The 22,045-nt window shown below is 43.8% G+C and overlaps 1 protein-coding gene across 7 annotated transcripts in view; it reads right to left on the reverse strand.

Moving 5' to 3' along the window:
* LOC121584334 (proline-rich protein 5) overlaps positions 1 to 11,060 on the reverse strand; it is a 60,470-nt gene extending 49,410 nt beyond the window's left edge. For 2 of the 7 annotated variants that reach the window (XM_045208800.1, XM_045208804.1), the window contains exons 1-2: positions 10,060 to 10,470; positions 3,207 to 3,318 (exon numbers count right to left, since the gene is read on the reverse strand). In XM_045208800.1, the coding sequence (XP_045064735.1) occupies positions 3,207 to 3,235 (29 nt within the window). In that variant the 5' untranslated portion in view covers positions 3,236 to 3,318; positions 10,060 to 10,470. Of the gene's footprint in view, positions 1 to 3,206; positions 3,319 to 9,822; positions 10,033 to 10,059; positions 10,471 to 10,938 lie in introns of those variants that run through there. The other 5 variants (XM_045208808.1, XM_045208805.1, XM_045208801.1 and 2 more) reach the window with 4 other exon arrangements.
* Between the last annotated feature and the right edge of the window lie 10,985 nt (positions 11,061 to 22,045).

Genomic DNA, 22,045 nt, shown 5'->3' on the forward strand with positions numbered 1-22,045 from the left:
ACAGAGAGTCTTGAGGTAGTGTACAGAATAGAACAGTACCTGGTCCAAGGCCAGAATAGAACCAGAACCTGTACTAGCTACTGGCAGAGGAGAGCAGAGAGGCTTTGCATTAGGAACAATTCAATAGCATGAATGAATATGAAGAAAAAGTAGTCGTCCTTCAGTCAAGTATTGATAGGTAGGAGAAGGTTTGTATGGGAGACAGGTAGGAGAAGATTTGTATGGGAGACAGGTAGGAGAAGGTTTGTATGGGAGACAGGTAGGAGAAGGTTTGTATGGGAGACAGGTAGGAGAAGATTTGTATGGGAGACAGGTAGGAGAAGGTGATCGTAGGAGAAGGTTTGTATGGGAGACAGGTAGGAGAAGGTTTGTATGGGAGACAGGTAGGAGAAGGTTTGTATGGGAGACAGGTAGGAGAAGGTTTGTATGGGAGACAGGTAGGAGAAGGTTTGTATGGGAGATCGTAGGAGAAGGTTTGTATGGGAGATCGTAGGAGAAGGTTTGTATGGGAGATCGTAGGAGAAGGTTTGTATGGGAGATCGTAGGAGAAGGTTTGTATGGGAGATCGTAGGAGAAGGTTTGTATGGGAGACAGGTAGGAGAAAATTTGTATGGGAGATTGTAGGAGAAGGTTTGTATGGGAGACAGGTAGGAGAAGGTTTGTATGGGAGATCGTAGGAGAAGGTTTGTATGGGAGACAGGTAGGAGAAGGTTTGTATGGGAGACAGGTAGGAGAAGGTTTGTATGGGAGATCGTAGGAGAAGGTTTGTATGGGAGATCGTAGGAGAAGGTTTGTATGGGAGACAGGTAGGAGAAAATTTGTATGGGAGATTGTAGGAGAAGGTTTGTATGGGAGACAGGTAGGAGAAGGTTTGTATGGGAGATCGTAGGAGAAGGTTTGTATGGGAGATCGTAGGAGAAGGTTTGTATGGGAGACAGGTAGGAGAAGGTTTGTATGGGAGATCGTAGGAGAAGGACAGCTGGGAGGAAGGTGTACTATACTATTAAACCAATGAGTTATAACTGTTTTTAATCATTTATAAATTACATTCTAAATATATGTAACAACAACCACATTAAAATAGCCCAAGTGTGTTAGATTCTAAGCGATGACCGAGGTCACTCTATGAACCCATGGGGGGGGTCCAGAATCACTAATCCATTTTATAGAAACAGCCATTGGGGGAAAAGCTTCAAAGTGTTCCCTGTTCCCTGTGAGAGGAACTGTAGGCCACATGTGTTCAGTTAAGAGTTGAAGTGGATGTTAGACTAATCTGTATCAGATCTCTCTTGATAATAAAACACATAGGGGAGAGTGGGGTAAGTTGAGCCACCCTTGTTTCTGGGAAACCATACACAAAATGTATCATTTGACCAAATATTTAGGAAGAGGTCATCATTTCATGTAGTCTGTGAAGGAAGAAACCACATGGAAAAAGTGGTAAGCAAGTTAGGTCCAAAAAACTGTTTTCAAAAAGTCAAATTAATGTATTGTGTTATAGGTTTCATGATCTAAACCAAAGTAGATCATTTAAAGATTGTTCTATACATTAGTTGGGGTCTCTATAAGCTTCAATATGAGGACCTAAACCTAGCATGAAAGTGCATCATTGTAGCTGTGTCGGCTAATATTGTCAATATGTTTGCCTTGGGTTAAGTTGAACCAATGGCCATGAGGTAAGTTGAGCAAGTGGTTGAGCCAATGGCAAGTTGAGCAAATTGAAGTGTTTTCTTCCCAGGTGTAATGGAAGGCATTATCTCTGGGATATGAGGTAACACACGGTAGAATTATACCAACCCCCCCCCCCACCAGGATATTTTTTTTTTAAGTTCAAGCTCATTTATTGCATTTCTATACAATAACAAAAGTTAAAATGCTAATTGGAGAACATAAAAAACATTTAAACCGAAAGGTGTCTTCTGCATTTAACCCAACCCCTCTGAATCAAAGAGATGCGGGGGGCTAGCTTCACAATTGGAATGCTATACCCCTGAAAGGGGGGAAATATGAGAAATGATTCACACTGACACGTAGCATCAGTGACGAACTGAAACTTAGGACATTATTAGAACTGTACTGTTTGCGTTTTGATTGCATTTTAATTTAGGCCTATTGGGGAGATCGACCATGTGGAGATGTTCACATTGAAACATGCCTTTTTTTTTTTTTAGTTCTTAACTTGTTTGATAAGATTCGTACATATTTTCTCAGGAGACACCACATGGGGCCCCGACCTCAAATTTGGTAACCACTGTGCTAACCTCTCTCTCTGCTTGCTTCCTCTCTCTCTCTCTCTCCTCTGCTTCCTCCTGCAATGCATTGCAGCCACCCTCAGCCTCACCACATCACTGTCTGTCTCAGTAGCCTACTCTCTGTAAAGCAAAGTCATTGTGAGAACCTAATAGTGTATTTTCTGATCCTGCTGAGGTAGGCTCCGATTAACGTTAGCTTCTTACTTCATCCTTCTGGCTGGCTAAGTAATACTAGCCAGAGCCCTTCAACGTTACTGCACTAGAAGTCTCTGTCGGCAGCCAGCCACCTGACTGACTGAAATATCTATAAGCGACTATGTACCAGTTGTGCACTCATTCTCCAAGAGTCGTTTTTTGTTTGTTTGGGGGTTGTCTGTAGACATGGCAGGAGTCGCTGGCCGGTTTTAAAATGGCCTTTTGTCTGGCATCTCGCAAACACACTGTCAGCAGCGTCTCTAGTTGCCTAGTTGAGCCGTGTACAACATATATATTTTTTAAACAAAAAATCTCATTAGAAAAAATGTGTTGTTCTCATATGCCGTGACCGGGAGTCCCATGGGGCGGCGCACAATTGGCCCGGCGTCGTCCAGGGTATGGGGAGGGAATGGCCGGCAGGGATGTAGCTCAGTTGGTAGAGCATGGCGTTTGCAACGCCAGGGTTGTGGGTTCGATTCCCAGTATGAAAAATAAAAAAATAATGTATGCACTCACTAACTGTAAGTCGCTCTGGATAAGAGCGTCTGCTAAATGACTAAAATGTAAAATGTAAATGTAGTTACGGCCATGACCCCTACTGGAACACTCTTGTATCTAAATTGTGTGTTGTGTTTGTGTTTACATTTGTAAATGTGTTCCTGTGTGTGTGTGTGTGTGTGTGTGTGTGTGTGTGTGTGTGTGTGTGTGTGTGCGTACGTGCATGCGTGGAGAGAGGGGCAGTGACTTGTGGTCTCTCACCTCCTAAAGGAATGGGCACGTTCTTCCATCTGAGGTGAGGGGTCAGAGGTCAAAGGTGAGGGGTGGGGGTCAGAGACTGAACCTGACCTAGGGACCGATATCCAGCCAGCATCTTTCACAAACAACAAGAAAACATACCAGGCACAGTTCAGAAACATGCTCTATCCAATTAATTGTATTAAAGCCTTTCCATAGGTTTATACTGGTACCAGACTGCTACTGAGTAAGGCTATAGCGCTGAGAGAAACATGAGATATTTACCATCTTTCACAAACAACAACAAAACACACCAGGGTGTTATGGTTCGTAAATGGCTTTAAGCTATATCGGCACCATCTAGTGGCCACAATAAATGAATGACACCCAGGATTTGGTTCAGGACTCCAGCACTGCAGGTGGTGGTAAATCACCATTATTAGCTTTTAGCTTTTTTCTAACACAAAAGAAGAAGAAAATGTACAACTTTAAAATGGAGATGGCCCATGCTGTCACAGACGCAATAATAGCACAGATACAAAGTTGAGACCTCTTTCCATCTCTATGGTTCTATCTCAGTCTCCAATGCATTTCATTGCATGAACTCTTATTGCAATCCAAGATTCTTCGGCTTTTTCACGCATTGTATTAAACCTTTCCTATTATTGCCTTCCCATAGTCGCCTCATCTTAACTCCCATTTATACACTTCACACTTGTATACAGTATAAATATATGACTTCATACCACAATAACCCACAGGGGGCATACAGTCGTGGCCAAAAGTTTTGAGAATTACACAAATATTAATTTTCACAGTCTGCTGCCTCAGTTTTTATGATGGCAATTTGCATATACTCCAGAATGTTATGAAGAGTGATCAGATGAATTGCAATTAATTAAATGAACTTAATCCCAAAAAAACATTTCCACTGCATTTCAGCCCTGCCACAAAAGGACCAGCTGACATCATGTCAGTGATTCTCTCGTTAACACAGGTGAGAGTGTTGACGAGGACAAGGCTGGAGATCACTCTGTCATGCTGATTGAGTTAGAATAACAGACTGGAAACTTTAAAAGGAGGGTGGTGCTTGAAATCATTGTTCTTCCTCTGTTAACCATGGTTACCTGCAAGGAAACATGTGCCGTCATCATTGCTTTGCACAAAAAGGGCTTCACAGGCAAGGATATTGCTGCTAGTAAGATTGCACCTAAATCAACCATTTATCGGATCATCAAGAACTTCAAGGAGAGAGGTTCAATTGTTGTGAAGAAGGCTCCAGGGCGCCCAAGAAAGTCCAGCAAGCACCAGGACCGTCTACTAAAGTTGATTCAGCTGCAGGATCGGGGCACCACCAGTGCAGAGCTTGCTCAGGAATGGCAGCAGGCAGGTGTGAGTGCATCTGCACGCACAGTGAGGCGAAGACTTTTGGAGGATGGCCTGGTGTCAAGAAGGGCAGCGAGGAAGCCACTTCTCTCCAGGAAAAACATCAGGGACAGACTGATATTCTGCAAAAGGTACAGGGATTGGACTGCTGAGGACTGGGGTAAAGTCATTTTCTCTGATGAATCCCCTTACCGATTGTTTGGGGCATCCGGAAAAAAGCTTGTCCGGAGAAGACCAGGTGAGCGCTACAATCAGTCTTGTGTCATGCCAACAGTAAAGCATCCTGAGACCATTCATGTGTGGGGTTGATTCTCAGCCAAGGGAGTGGGCTCACTCACAATTTTGCCTAAGAACACAGCCATGAATAAAGAATGGTACCAACACATCCTCCGAGAGCAACTTCTCCCAACCATCCAAGAACAGTTTGGTGACGAACAATGCCTTTTCCAGCATGATGGAGCACCTTGCCATAAGGAAAAGGTCATAACTAAGTGGCTCGGGGAACAAAACATCGACATTTTGGGTCCATGGCCAGGAAACTCCCCAGACCTTAATCCCATTGAGAATTTGTGGTCAATCCTCAAGAGGCGGGTGGACAAACAAAAACCCACAAATTCTGACAAACTCCAAGCATTGATTATGCAAGAATGGGCTGCCATCAGTCAGGATGTGGCCTAGAAGTTAATTGACAGCATGCCAGGGCGGATTGCAGAGGTCTTGAAAAAGAAGGGTCAACACTGCAAATACTGACTCTTTGCATAAACTTAATGTAATCGTCGATAAAAGCCTTTGACACTCATGGAATGCTTGTAATTATACTTCAGTATACCATAGTAACATCTGACAAAAATATCTAAAAACACTGAAGCAGCAAACTTTGTGAAGACCAATACTTGTGTCATTCTCAAAACTTTTGACCACGGCTGTACATGTACCAAGGTCTCTTCCACTGTTGCCCTACCATTCACACAGCACTGCAACAGGAAAACAAACAACCAAGTCTTGTCTCAGTAGAGATCCAACAGATGGTTAGCGTGCGACGCTCACATCCTCTCCTCTTTGTTTCTGCTCATTTGTAATCTGTGTTTCGTGACTGTGTGTGTTTTGGGTTGCTGTGCCCAGCCCCCCCCCCATTCCCCCAACACAGCCCCCCCACAAACAGACTGAACTGGGTTCAAAAGGCTATGATGCAGAATGATTGGCACCCTACTGTGAGACCGGAGTAGCGTGTGTCTCTGTCACCTAGTTCAAAGAACTAAGGTCAACAAGTTCATTCAAGTAAAGGGGTCATTCTACTACGGTAGATGTCATATGGAAACATGTTTAGTAGTGGTTTACTTGGAGATTTGGACTTGGCATTCTCAGAGACTCAAAGCTAGTGTCTAACACTACACGATCTGTTCCACCACTTCATCTTCCTTTCCGAGGCATCAGGCATTTTACATTATAGACTTCAATACAGTCTTCTAGTTGACCATCCGTCTGTTTCTCATCACAATGGAGGTCGTAGAGAGCCTGGCATGCGGGGCTAACCAAAATGTTTGGAGATCAAACCAGAGACATCAATATATGCCAAGAGGCAGACAGAGAGAGGGAGGACAGGGTGCATCCTGGGTACCTTCTGACGAGTGCCAGAGGTGGCAGCTCAGCACTCCTACCCAATAACATATTTGAATTAAATTAATCGGCGTGTAATCACCACACGCGCACACACAAACACACACAATACACTGTAGTGAGACATTTTATCCTCTTCCATGAGGCCATCTGAACTCCCTAAAGAGGTGCTGAGATCCTCCGCATTAAACAACGACGGGTCCTAATGAATGAGGGTCCTCCAGAAGGTGGCCGAGGATGTGCCCGACTCAAACCTCAAAACATCACACATGCCTGATGCTTCTATATTCTCAACCATTCATATTTCAGATAGTAATCATACCCAATTAACTTGACCATCACAATAACTCAGAGAAGAGAATGTTTTCAACAGAATCTAAAACAGAAGAGTGTAACTATAGGGAGGGGGCAAACTACATATGCTGTTGATTTGTTCACAATGTTCTTGCAAAAAATACAGCAATGTATTGTAAATAATTTATGTAGAACTTAATTAAATATGATTGCATTGCCCCAGAGTCACTAGGATGAATCAGCTATGACTCAACCCTACGCCAGGGAGTGTCCTGTCACCTGTCTGGCTACTTGCTACAGCCCCTACTCCACCTGCCACTCTGGGCCAATGGCCAGTCACAAGTCAGGCTTGGCTGCGGTCCCTGGTACCAGAGGCCAGGCTCTAGTCCTGGACACCACATCACACAGTCACAGCTGACAGAACAGCCGACATGCACATAGCAGCTTTACAGCCAATCCCCTGCTTAAAGTCTGCTGCTCCAGTCTGCAATTGTACAGGTCTCCATCCATCTGCCTGGCTGGTGCCAGGAGCTAGGAACAGACCCTGGTATGGAGATGCCATCTGGGCTGTGGCTGCTCTCCCTCTCATCCAGGCTCTGTCGTAGCCGGCCGCGACCGGGAGACCCATGGGGCGGCGCACAATTGGCCCAGCGTCGTCCAGGGTAGGGGAGGGAATGGCCGGCAGGGATGTAGCTCAGTTGGTAGAGCATGGCGTTTGCAAAGCCAGGGTTGTGGGTTCGATTCCCACGGGGGCCAGTATGAAAATAAAAAAACATGTATGTACTCACTAACTGTAAGTCGCTCTGGATAAGAGCGTCTGCTAAAATGACTTAAATGTAATGGCTGGCCCTGCTCTAGGATTGATTCTCTCGCTCTCATATATGAGTGGGGCTCCCTGCTATCGCCACTGTGTAAACAGATACTAGGAAGTTCCCCAAGTGAAAACTAAACCCTGATCCAAGATGATGCAGGTGGAAACCCAACACTAACTCACTCATCCCAGTAGCATCGGCTGGCACCTAGGGCAACACCCAACACTCATTCCTGACCATTACTACCAAACGCACCCATTATAATATTAATTATCTAGTGTTAGTGCTGTATACTTGTATTGGTAATGCCAGGTAGTAGATACCAGTTGAAAAGGAGTGTACAGTGTTCCTAAATATTGAACTGTGTTATTTCCAACCAAGCTTGCAGCCTGCAGGTAAAACAGTATAGCGGAGATGTTTTGAATTAGTAAAAAAAAGTGAACATTCTAATTCCTTCAGAGTTCCTGAACCTTGTCTCCACCTTCTGGTTACAGTGTTCCATGCAGCACTGGGGGACAGGAGTAAACTAGTTGTTTCCACACACACAACGCATAAATCAGCATAAATCAGGTTATGATGGAGGAAGGATGCTAACTTCTAAACACGTGCCAAACTCACATTAAAGAGGACAACTATAGATGTATCCCAATAAGCAAAAGGACATTGAAAATACATTTAAATTATTGTTTATGTTTCTTGATCTTTCTTATATCTCTCAGATATAGGACAGACACTTCAGAACAAACTTCCTCTTGATAATTTTTTGGGACTATCTGTTGGTCCATGTAGTGAATATTTTATTCAATGCGTTTGTATGGGCTAATAGCTAATACTTCAAGGGGTCTTAAAATTCAAAGTCAAATGGCTAAATGATCCTTGGTATGACCTTCTTAAAAAACAATTCCATTTGGCTTAGTAGAACCACCTGGCTTAGACTCTTATGGGTTTTATTAGGAAAGAGGAGCCAACTGAAGATTGCAACAAAATATTTATTATTGGTCCCATCTATCACATGCACTTAAGTAAGTTCCTCTGGATAAGAGAATCTGCTGAATGACCAAAATGTAAATGTAAAAAACAAACACTTGAAAAGCATGCTGGATATTATTATAATGAGTTCCGCCCCCAAACAAGTACAAATTTGGTCGGTGCGGACCAGATCCAAATCTGAACGAATCATAGACGTCTAGGCTGTTTCACAAGTTTGAACATCACAGTACAGCACGGCACAGTTTAGCAGAGTAGAACACAGTTGAGTACAGTACAATACAGTACGGTACAGTAGTTTTATTCAGTAGAGTACAGTAGAGTTTAATTCATTAGAGTAGAGTACAGTAGAGTAATGCAGTACATTAGAGTACAGTATAGTATAGTTTAACTCTGTAAAGTATAGTAGTTTAGCACAGTACAGTACAGTAGAGTTTAATTCAGTAGAGTACAGTAGAGTACAATACAGTACACTACTTTTATTTTCTGTACTGTAAGGTACCGTACTCTGCTGTGCTCTACTGTACAGTGCTGTCCAAACTTGTGAAACATAGATGTCTATGATTGGTTCAGATTTGGTCCGGTCCGGACCAAAAAATCAATGTCCATGGGCGTGGAAATCAAGGCCGATCCAGACCGCACCAAAACAAACAAACAAACAAAAGACAGAGATGTCCAAAAGACGTCAAACACTTACTGGGATGCTGTTTTAAGAGCAGTGGGGATACAGGCCTAACACTGTCATATTATGTCAATAATTCCTTCCAATGATCTACTCTCCTTGACCTATACAGGTGCTTGATCACACATGAGCTACAGCATACACATTCACCAGGTTTCATTCTAATTGATGACATGACAGTATTGATCAATATAGACTGGAGTTCTACCTGTGTCCTCCATATTAAAAGGCACTGTCCCTCTTGACTGTCTCCCAAACAACATCAACAATAACCACAACCATTCATCCCACCACTCAAACATCACAAACCACCACTCCCCTCCCAGTATCCCGAAGAACAAGTTTCCATCCCCTACTTTCTATTTTTAATAAAGTTATTTACTCCTTCCCCTAACCCAAGTCCCCTTACCCTAAACCAGTTCGTGTCCTATTCCCAACCCTTCCCCTTAAACCAGGTTCGTATCCTCTACCCAACCCCTCTTCCTCTATTTTATTTGATCATTTTTTACTTTGACTTATTTACAATTTTTATCCATTAAAGTTTGTTTTAATCAAATCAAGTTGAATTAGATAAAAGGTTAACTCCACCACCCCTCACCCGTGTACCTTGCCAAACCTGACAGATACATGAAGAAGAGGGATAGAAGAGGGTATGAAGCCCTGAGATGTCCCTAACGGTCCCAAAGTTCGTCGCCTGCCTCCCTACCCCGTCAGTCTCTGTGATCCATTACTTTGCATTCAACACGTTTAGATTGTCAAAATGTCCAAACAAAACCAGTCTATCAATATGTCCCCTCTAAAAGACACAAAGGACAAGGACATACGGTGTTGCCCGCGTCCCTGAACTAGCCAAACGTCTCACCTCTCTCCGGACGGCGGCGGACTCACACCTAAAAACAGTCCCGAGGCAGTCTGGATAGCCTATGCTACTGCTCTGGTGTTGCATCGCTATTTTGGCATATATCTTAGCTATTTATAACAACGCACGGTATCATTTGACAACTTTATATAGTGGCTACAGACGGTGTTGACAGCCACCACTAACGTTAGCCAAATCAACGTTATAAGCTACACAGCTGGCGTTCATAAAGGTACCCACCGTTTATGATCTGTCTTCCTCTGGCGGTGCGCTACAACATGCCACCGAGATAATATTGGTGCTCCAACACGAAGGGAAAAATACTACCAAAATCTTTGTTTCAATTCTTCTTGGTTTGTAGAAATAGACACTAAAACTGAAGCTGTCCCGACAGTGTCTGTCTGAGTATATGAGTGCAGCGCGGATGTGTAAACCGAGCTGACTTCGAGGATGTCATGACTCGTGGATGTTTCCTCTTGCTCTTGTTGACTTTCGCAGCGGCAGCTGCTATCTAGTCGAGTCCGTGTAAAACGAGCGTCTGAAAGTGTGTGTGGAATGTGTGTACACCAGAGATTGTGTGCTCGTACACCGTAGTATATCTATCTGTCTGTCTGTGCTGAGGGTGTATGGAGAAACTGCTAAATGAGTGACTGTCCCACGCTATGAGTTCTGGAGGTGTGCCAGTGCCAAGATGAGTTAGTAGACACCCGGTTTTAAATCTGCAGTCTGTGGCGCCTGCTAACAACAATGTATAATGTTTAATTCATTTAAAACCATACAGCCTAATGATCCCCACAAAGCTATGAAGACAATCCTGTACATTATACTAAGTGCTCATAAAAGAGAAAGCAGTGATTCAGCTGTGCACTCACTTGACAAGATGCTGGTGATCAGCAAATTTCCAGATCCACTATCCAATCCCCAGCTACTCCAAATAAATTGATTTGGATTTGTCAAAGCACACCACTAAGGATCTTCACCTAACCTAGATATTTACATATGTTTCAGTCCCGCTGTTGCTTGAAGTTTGTGAAGAGACTGTGTGAAGAGTTATTGGAAGATCTCCCAAAATAAACCGCTTAGAAGAAGAAGAGAAACCATATCAGAGAATAAACCAACCTTTGATTGTCCATCATCCTTCTGGAAGATATTAGAGGTACGAAGATGATGATCAGCAACCTGCTGTTCTGTTTGACTTCTATAGTACCAAGTGTTTTGAGAATGTCACATGGCAAAGTCTGACTCCCAAGGTCAGGAATATCTGCCTTTACAGTGCTGGGGCCATAAAAGAACAACAGTAATCTCTCTCTCGCTCTCTCTCTCTCTGTCTTGGTTGCCAGTCATTGATCAGTATGTCTTAACTCTCAACACTTGACTGATTTATTAGCCTTGAGCTAAAGCCTACATGTTGAGTGTACCTTGTTGAGAAACCAGAGTGATAAATGACTGATGTGGTGAGTGAATGTTTGTTTAGGGTCATGGAACTAACATTAAGGGCTAGAGAATGGCATGTGCCCAAACACATCGTCATTCAACCATGGATAAAACAATACGATACATTATACAGTGCAGAAAGGTTGATTCTAAAAGTGCACAATTACAATTTCACTGCCTATTTTACAACATTTATATATAGAGCATTTTATGATTAGGAACAGGAGCTTTTCCTGACTAGAGGCAAACTCCTGGCCTTGTGCATGATACACCAGCATACCGTATATTGGGGAAGTTAAGAATATTTAACCACACTTTTCCTCTTCATGCCAAATACTTTATTTTATGTTTGACCCTTATGGTCCAGTCAGGGCCTGCTCCAGGCATAAGCTACATACATAACCTGACCAAATTGTATTGAATTTTTTTAGAACTCAGTCGGGGTCACAACTTGCCGACCTGAGAGTTAGAACAGTAGAATAAACAAGGTGCCATTCCTAAATGTGGTTGTGCATCAGCAGTTTCTCTCTTGTTATGTCAGCCACTGAATTAACCCGTCAGCTAACATCTTTTAGATTGGTAAATTAGTCTACCCAGCTATCTAAACTTGTAGTAATCATGGCCGAATACCGACTGGGCACGCAGGGCATGTGTCCAGGGGCCCTGACCTCCAGGGGGCCCACATTGATTTTGTTAGTCACTCTCACTCAGATATCATTAACATGGAAAAAGTATTTGCAAAATCCCCCCTCCCCCCTTCCCCCTCCTCCCCCCCCCCCTGCCTGTCTGGTTTGGAATGTGTGACTGTGCCATATTCCCATTAACCCTCCAGAATCATTAACTGGACTGGGGACTTCAAAGTAAAGGAGAAAGTTTGCCTCTATCTTTTTTGCAATTCCAGATTATCCGTACATGAAAACTGTCAGCAAATTTCCCTTCAGAAGCCTGTTCCTTAAAAGAGGATTGGTCAAATTAGAATTTTACATTTGGTGTGTGCCAGGATAGGGCAAATGATTTTATGTTTTGGGAGTTGAGGCATTATGCTGATGGTACACTACGTGACCAAAAGTATGTGGACACCTGCTCGTTGAACATCTCATTCCAAAATCATGGGCATTAATATGGAGTTGGTCCCCCCTTTGCTGCTATAACAGCCTCCACTCTTCTGGGAAGGCTTTCCACTAGATGTTGGAACATTACTGCAGGGACTTGCTTCTATTCAGCCACAAGAACATTAGTGAGGTCGGGCACTGATGTTGGGCGATTAGGCCTGGCTCACAGTCGGTGTTCCAATTCATCCCAAAGGTGTTCGATGAGGTTGAGGTCAGGGCTCTGTGCATGCTGAAATAGGAAAGGGCCTTCCCCAATCTTGCCACAAAGTTGGAAGCACAGAATCGTCTAGAATGTAATTGTATGCTGTAGCGTTAAGGTTTCCCTTCACTGGAACTAAGGGGCCTAGCCCGAACCATGAAAAACAGCCCCAGACCATTATTCCAAACTTTACAGTTGGCACTATGCATTCGGGCAGGTAGCGTTCTCCTGGCATCCGCCAAACCCAGATTCGTCCGTCAGACTGCCAGATGGTGAAGCGTGATTCATCATTCCAAAGAACGCGTTTCCCCTGCTCCAGAGTCCAATGGCGGTAAGCTTTACACCACTCCAGCCAATGCATTGCGCATGGTGATCTTAGGCTTGTGTGCGGCTGCTCGGCCATGGAAACCCTTTTCATGAAGCTCCCGACAAACAGTTATTGTGCTGACGTTGCTTCCAGAGGCAATTTGGAACTCAGTAGTGAGTGACAATTTTTACACGCTACGCGCTTCAGCACTTGGTGGTCCGTTCTGTGAGCTTGTGTGGCCTACCACTTCGCGGCTGAGCCGTTGTTGCTCAGAGATGTTTCCACTTCACAGTAACAGCACTTACAGTTGACCGTGGGCAGCTCTAGCAGGGCAGAAATTTGTCAAACTGACTTGTTGGAAAGGTGGCATCCTATGACGGTGCCACGTTGAAAGTCACTGAGCTCTTCAGTAAGGCCATTCTACTGCCAATGTTTGGCTGTGTGCTCGATTTTCTACACCTGTCAGCAATGGGTGTGGCTGAAATAGCCAAATCCACACATTTTAAGGGGTGTTCACATATTTTTTGTATATAGTGTATTTCTTGCTGTGTGTGCTTTGACATAACGATATGAGACATCAAATGCTTGAACTAATTTGTCACGTCTTTGATCACCATCAGGCAAAGTACATCACAAGGTTGGTTCAGAATGAAATTTCATTTATTTTAATACTAAAGAGGTTCTTCTGAGAACTTCCAAACTAAATCATCTCAGAAAATACCGCTTTTCACTGAATGAAACCATAGTTGGTACTATAACTGGAAGAGCTACAGTTTATGTTTGCATAGTATAAATTAAGCAACTAGCTATTATTTCTTATTTTAATTTAGGCTTAAAACCCAGAGCTCAGGAGCAGGCTTCTCTGACAAGTTACCGTTGCCATGGGAAGGGAGGTGAAGAGCGGTTAATTGATTTACAGCATTCTAGAACTAGAAGTTGAATGTGTGTGTGTGTGTGCGTGTGTGTGTGTGTGTGTGTGTGTGTGTGTGTGTGTGTGTGTGTGTGTGTGTGTGTGTGTGTGTGTGTGTGTGTGTGTGTGTGCGTGTGTGTGTGTGTGTGTGTGTGTGTGTGTGTGTGTGTGTGTGTGTGTGTGTGTGTGTGTGTGTGTGTTTTCTGACCCAAATGTATGGTACCAGGGAGGGTTAGTGTGTGATTCAGCCACCCTGCACCCTGCTATATGAGTACTAGTATGAAGGGCAGGTGGGTAAACTAAACATCCATAGGCTCACAGCACCAGCAGTGTGAAACAGCATGAACTATTAATATTATCAATCTTTTTAGCAGGTTAGGAGTGAGAGAGAGACAGAGAGAGAGGGGAAAGTACATTGTATTTCCCAGCTACCAACCTGGGAAGACTTGCAGAGAAGAGGGAAATGAGAGGGTTCTATATGTGGGTTCCAGTGTTCCACAGACTACCACAGCGCACTCATAATGCGATCCCAAAACTAAAAACTCTGTGGTGGGACCCAGTCACATTAAGCAGCTATCGTGTCGCGTCGAATGCTGGTGCTCATTGCTGTCAAACAAAGGAGTCCGCTCATACTGAACCTGGATCATAAGTTTTATTCATATCACAAGCTTTCAGCATGAGTTACAGACTTGCAGGGTCTGGAGAGCAGTGTCCTCAAATTCTAATGGCTGCTCTGCTTTCTTCTTCGTCTAGCCCATACTTATAAACAATGTGAAAATATGGGTTGCTCCCCCTGCGGTCCAATCACCCGTCTCCCCTGGGGCGTCACCCTACAACTGACTACTTTTGAACTAACATAAACAACATTCCATTTCTTCATGAAAAACATTTAACAAAGGCATAATCCTAATCCACTACACAGCTCCAGTGTCAGGGGCCAGGGTTGTGTGTAGCTGTTGCCCCCAGGTCTAGCCCAGTCTGGTCTAGTGTTGATCCCACAGTCTATTTCGGTGGTGTTTAGAACAACCACAGGTCTGTTCTGGTCCAGGTCTGAGTCTGGGTGAGTTCCTGCTCTCTCTCAGACAGGTTTCCAATGGCTGTAAAGTAAATCCAGTCTGGGTAGGAAACCAGTGTGCGTGTGCACGTCTACGGTTCACCTCCTGTGTTCTATTTGGTGTCCACGGCAACCACAAGCCCTGCTGGACCAACTGTGAAAAAATGTCCTCCCAAGTTAACCATCGCTGGCTAACAAAAACAGGAGAAAGTCTACTGTGTGTGTGTGTCTGCGTATGTGTGTGTGCAGGAGAGAGGAAGTCTGCTGTGCTTCCAAAGAAAACAGTCCAGGGTTTTAAAGCTATTTTTTTAAAAGCATCACTCATGCTGCGGGAAGATTTCGCAATAAAACAGATTGACTCACGGAGACAATCAAGGACTGCTTTATTATTCAGAGTCAAGGTGTGTGTGTGTGTGTGTGTGTGTGTGTGTGTGTGTGTGGTAAAAATGTCTCAGTATTGACAACCACAGTGAGCCAAGTCTGTGTTTAGTCTTGGCATAACCTTTGAGGAAATAAATAAACTCTAACAAAGCCTATTCGTATAAACTGACACAAGTAAATATGTGCTCATCATAAGCTATGAAAGAAGGCTACATAGAAAATAGTTGTGTTGTGAGGTATGATTAAAACAAGGTTTAAGGTTCTATTCCCCAATAGAATGTATATGTGCCAACTGCCACCATTAGACTGTCATACATACCTGTCATCAGACTGCCATACATACCTGTCATTAGACTGTCATACATACCTGTCATCAGACTGTCATACATACCTGTCAATAGACTGTCATACATACCTGTCATTAGACTGCCATACATACCTGTCATCAGACTGCCATACATACCTGTGATCAGACTGTCATACACACCTGTCATTAGACTGTCATACATACCTGTCATTAGACTGTCATACACACCTGTCAATAGACTGCCATACATACCTGTCAATAGACTGCCATACATACCTGTCATTAGACTGCCATACATACCTGTCATTAGACTGCCATACATACCTGTCATTAGACTGCCTTACATACCTGTCATTAGACTGCCATACATAGTGCATTCGGAAAGTATTCAGACCCCTTGACTTTTTCAACATTTTGATACGTTACAGCCTTATTCTAAAATGGATTAAATAAATAAAAATCCTCATCAATCTACACACAATACCCCATAATGACAAAGTGAAAACAGGTTTTTAGAAATGTTAGAAAACCTGTTTTCACTTTGTCATTATGGGGTATTGTGTGTAGATTGATGAGGATTTTTATTTATTTAATCCATTTTAGAATAAGGCTGTAACGTAACAAAAATGTGGAAAAAGTCAAGGGGTCTGAATACTTTCTCGAATGCACTGTACCTGTACTGTCCATGCTGAAGTCTGGCTCACCTCCAGACTGGTGCATTGTACAGAGTTCCTGATGCGTGAACGAAGCAGTGTGTGTTTATGTGTGTACTTGTGTAGAGAAGTTGTTTATTCCATTCGAGCCCCATAGGCTTCATGTTCCTCCCATACTGCTGTGCCTGCCCCCTGTTCAGTGTGTTGTGTCCCATCTTCTACTACAAGTAGGGCAGAGTCCACACTGACAGCTCCCTCTGGGTGATATAATGGGATCCTACCTGGCTGGCTCCTGGAGGGAACAAGGGCTTTGTAGCCCATAAAGATACAGTACATAAAGCTCATAGGGTGCATCCCAAATAACACCCTATTCCCTTTATAGTGCACTACTTTTGACCAGCAATAGGGAATATGGTGCCATTTGGGGCACACAGAGTTAAATACAGCTCTAGGGCAGAGTCTAGTGAACTCCACTCCACTGAGGTGTTCCCATTCCAATTCCATTCACTCTGAGGGGAATGCTAATTCCATTCTCTCTGATGGTATTCTAACTCTGTGTTCTTTCAAGGAATTCTAACTCTATGCACTGAGGTAACAGGGAGTTTCTCACCCGTCCTATCTTCGGACTACATTAAACTATGTACCTACTGGATGAACAGAGGTCAGGGAGTTCACTCTCTCTGGCATTCCTCTGTTTCCTGTCTCACAGAGCCACAGTGACTTACAGGTTAATCACTAACACACCTGCCACAGTGCCACCATAGATCCAAAATGTCTGTTTGAGTCTAGACCTTTCAGAAAGTCTGCATACCTGTGTGTGTGTGTGTGTCACTCCTCTGCCCATGGTTCAGCTGGCTCTGTTTGCTCTCCTGCCCTCCCTCCCTCCCTCAAATGACAATTAGTCCTTTCACAGTCGTTTTTCAGACGCTGCTATAGAGCCAGTTAAACACAGTGGGGTTGGTAGAATACTGCTATAGAGCCAGTTAAACACAGTGGGGTTGGTAGAATACTGCTGTAGAGCCAGTTAAACACAGTGGGGTTGGTAGAATACTGCTATAGAGCCAGTTAAACACAGTGGGGTTGGTAGAATACTGCTGTAGAGCCAGTTAAACACAGTGGGGTTGGTAGAATACTGCTATAGAGCCAGTTAAACACAGTGGGGTTGGTAGAATACTGCTATAGAGCCAGTTAAACACAGTGGGGTTGGTAGAATACTGCTATAGAGCCAGTTAAACACAGTGGGGTTGGTAGAATACTGCTATAGAGCCAGTTAAACACAGTGGGGTTGGTAGAATACTGCTATAGAGCCAGTTAAACACAGTGGGGTTGGTAGAATACTGCTGTAGAGCCAGTTAAACACAGTGGGGTTGGTAGAATACTGCTATAGAGCCAGTTAAACACAGTGGGGTTGGTAGAATACTGCTATAGAGCCAGTTAAACACAGTGGGGTTGGTAGAATACTGCTGTAGAGCCAGTTAAACACAGTGGGGTTGGTAGAATACTGCTATAGAGCCAGTTAAACACAGTGGGGTTGGTAGAATACTGCTATAGAGCCAGTTAAACACAGTGGGGTTGGTAGAATACTGCTATAGAGCCAGTTAAACACAGTGGGGTTGGTAGAATACTGCTATAGAGCCAGTTAAACACAGTGGGGTTGGTAGAATACTGCTATAGAGCCAGTTAAACACAGTGGGGTTGGTAGAATACTGCTGTAGAGCCAGTTAAACACAGTGGGGTTGGTAGAATACTGCTATAGAGCCAGTTAAACACAGTGGGGTTGGTAGAATACTGCTATAGAGCCAGTTAAACACAGTGGGGTTGGTAGAATACTGCTATAGAGCCAGTTAAACACAGTGGGGTTGGTAGAATACTGCTATAGAGCCAGTTAAACACAGTGGGGTTGGTAGAATACTGCTATAGAGCCAGTTAAACACAGTGGGGTTGGTAGAATACTGCTATAGAGCCAGTTAAACACAGTGGGGTTGGTAGAATACTGCTATAGAGCCAGTTAAACACAGTGGGGTTGGTAGAATACTGCTGTAGAGCCAGTTAAACACAGTGGGGTTGGTAGAATACTGCTATAGAGCCAGTTAAACACAGTGGGGTTGGTAGAATACTGCTATAGAGCCAGTTAAACACAGTGGGGTTGGTAGAATACTGCTATAGAGCCAGTTAAACACAGTGGGGTTGGTAGAATACTGCTATAGAGCCAGTTAAACACAGTGGGGTTGGTAGAATACTGCTATAGAGCCAGTTAAACACAGTGGGGTTGGTAGAATACTGCTGTAGAGCCAGTTAAACACAGTGGGGTTGGTAGAATACTGCTATAGAGCCAGTTAAACACAGTGGGGTTGGTAGAATACTGCTGTAGAGCCAGTTAAACACAGTGGGGTTGGTAGAATACTGCTATAGAGCCAGTTAAACACAGTGGGGTTGGTAGAATACTGCTATAGAGCCAGTTAAACACAGTGGGGTTGGTAGAATACTGCTATAGAGCCAGTTAAACACAGTGGGGTTGGTAGAATACTGCTATAGAGCCAGTTAAACACAGTGGGGTTGGTAGAATACTGCTATAGAGCCAGTTAAACACAGTGGGGTTGGTAGAATACTGCTATAGAGCCAGTTAAACACAGTGGGGTTGGTAGAATACTGATATAGTGCCGGTTAAACACAGTGGGGTTGGTAGAATACTGCTATAGAACCAGTTAAACACAGTGGGGTTGGTAGAATACTGCTATAGAGCCAGTTAAACACAGTGGGGTTGGTAGAATACTGCTATAGAGCCAGTTAAACACAGTGGGGTTGGTAGAATACTGCTATAGAACCAGTTAAACACAGTGGGGTTGGTAGAATACTGCTATAGAGCCAGTTAAACACAGTGGGGTTGGTAGAATACTGCTATAGAGCCAGTTAAACACAGTGGGGTTGGTAGAATACTGCTATAGAGCCAGTTAAACACAGTGGGGTTGGTAGAATACTGCTATAGAGACAGTTAAACACAGTGGGGTTGGTAGAATACTGCTATAGAGCCAGTTAAACACAGTGGGGTTGGTAGAATACTGCTATAGAGCCAGTTAAACACAGTGGGGTTGGTAGAATACTGCTATAGAGCCAGTTAAACACAGTGGGGTTGGTAGAATACTGCTATAGAGCCAGTTAAACACAGTGGGGTTGGTAGAATACTGCTATAGAGCCAGTTAAACACAGTGGGGTTGGTAGAATACTGCTATAGAGCCAGTTAAACACAGTGGGGTTGGTAGAATACTGCTATAGAGCCAGTTAAACACAGTGGGGTTGGTAGAATACTGCTATAGAGCCAGTTAAACACAGTGGGGTTGGTAGAATACTGCTATAGAGCCAGTTAAACACAGTGGGGTTGGTAGAATACTGCTATAGAGCCAGTTAAACACAGTGGGGTTGGTAGAATACTGCTATAGAGCCAGTTAAACACAGTGGGGTTGGTAGAATACTGCTATAGAGCCAGTTAAACACAGTGGGGTTGATCCCTGAGAGGAAGTGAGTGTGTGTGAGTGTGTGTATGTTTACAAACCGTTCCAAGACCAGTCTCATTATGTAGCCCACATAGTTTAGATCAGAACAGCGTAATGGAAAACGGATCCTGTATTAGTTTATAAAGTACCAGAGAGACGTTCCACCTAACATGTTTACTATAGTGCTCTATCACTAGATCAGGGGTAGGAAACCCTGGTCCTGGAGTGCTGCAGGCATTTCACCTTTTACATTTAACTGACCTGGAAAACCAGGTGTGTTGAATTTAGGCAATCACTGAACTGATCATTTAGCTGAGTTGGTCATGTAAGGAACCCCTGGTCTAGACTAATGAGGCCAGAACAACAACAATGAATGGATCTGGGAAGCTGGTTCGGCTGAGTGGATTGTCCAGCACACAGTTAGTTGTTAGTTCACAGTTAGTTAGTTCAGCCAACAGAGATTACTTGTTTACTCTGTGTAACACACACCTATTCACTTAACACACATCACACACCTCACACCTCTTCACACATCACACACACACACACACACACCTCTCCACTTAACACATCACACACACATCTTCACTTAACACATCACACACACCTCACACACATATTCACTTAACAATACACACACACCTCACACCTCTTCACTTAACACATCTCACACACACACACACCTCTTCACTTAACACATCTCACACACACACACACACACCTCTTCACTTAACACATCTCACACACACCTCAAGCCTTTTCACTTAACACATCACACACACTTCTTTGAATTACAGGCACGTAGAGCCACAGACTGGCCAGTTCACCTTCAGAGTGTGAGACAGAGAGAAAGAGAGATGCATGTACAGCAAGCTTAGAGAGATGGTAAAGCTTAGAGAGATGGTAAAGCTTAGAGAGATGGTAAAGCTTAGAGAGATGGTAAAGCTTAGAGAGATGGTAAAGGCAGATTCCCAGTCTAATCTTTAGCCCACCAGCAGGCGTATGGGACAGTGTCCTCTGTTAGGGTGACTGACTTTTCTCTGTATACAAAACAAACCTAAACAACCCCCATCCACAGCAGGGTCAGTAACAGCCTCTCCCTGCTTGATAACCTTCACTGCTACTGGGGCAGAATGAACAGGTAAGGAGGGTGGCTGACCTTGGTGGTGTCACCTTGACAAACGTTTCCTAAGCCCCCTGGTGAGGGGAAATCGTACGTGTGTCTTCATGGACTATAAAACACACTACCTCAGTTTAAACGTGTCAGAGTGTGTAGAGAGAGAGAGAGAGAGAGAGAGAGAGAGAGAGAGAGAGAGAGAGAGAGAGAGAGAGAGAGAGAGAGAGAGAGAGTGTACGTGTGGGTATGTGTGTATACTGTACAGTGCATTTGGAAAGTATTTTCCCACTTTGTTACGTTACAGCCTTATTCTAAAATGGATTAAATTAATTTTCTCTCCTCATCAATCTACACACAATACCCCATAATGACAAAGCGAAAACAGTTTAGAAATGTTAGCAAATGTATTAGAAAATAAAATAAAAATACCTTATTTACATAACTATACAGACCCTTTGCTATGAGACTCGAAATTAAGCTCAGGTGCATCCTGTTTCCATTGACCATCCATGAGATGTTTCTACAACTTGATTGGAATCCACCTGTGGTAAATTCAATTGATTGGACATGATTTGGAAAGGCACACACCTGTCTATATAAGGTCCCACAGCTGACAGTGCATGTCAGAGCAAAAACCAAGCCATGGGGTTGAAGTAATTGTCCGTAGAGCTCCGAGACAGGATTGTGTCGAGGCACAGATCTGGGGAAGGGTACTAACAAATTTCTGCAGCATTGAAGGTCCCCAAGAACACAGTGGGCTCCATCATTCTTAAATGGAAGAAGTTTGGAACCACCAAGACTCTTCCTAGAGCTGGCCGCCGGCCAAATTGAGCAATCGGGGAGAAGGACCTTGGTCAGGGAGGTGACCAAGAACCCAATGGTCACACTGACAGAGCTCCAGAGTTCCTCTGTGGAGATGGGAGAACCTTCCAGAAGGACAACCGTCTCTGCAGCACTATGGTAGAGTGGTAGAGCGGCCAGACGGAAGCCACTCCTCAGTAAAAAGCACATGACAGCATGCTTGGAGTTTGCCAAAAGGCACCTAAAGAACTCTGACCATGAGAAACAAGATTCTCTGGTCTGATGAAGCCAAGATTGAACTCTTTGGCCTGAATGCCAAGCATCACGTCTGGAGGAAACCTGGCACCATCCTATGGTGAAGCATGGTGGTGGCAGCATCATGCTGTGGGGATGTTTTTCAGTGGCAGGGACTAGGAGACTAGTCAGGATTGAGGAAAAGATGAACGGAGCAAAGTACAGA

This window comes from Coregonus clupeaformis, chromosome 28 (genome assembly GCF_020615455.1).
Source record: "Coregonus clupeaformis isolate EN_2021a chromosome 28, ASM2061545v1, whole genome shotgun sequence".
NCBI lineage: Eukaryota > Metazoa > Chordata > Actinopteri > Salmoniformes > Salmonidae > Coregonus > Coregonus clupeaformis.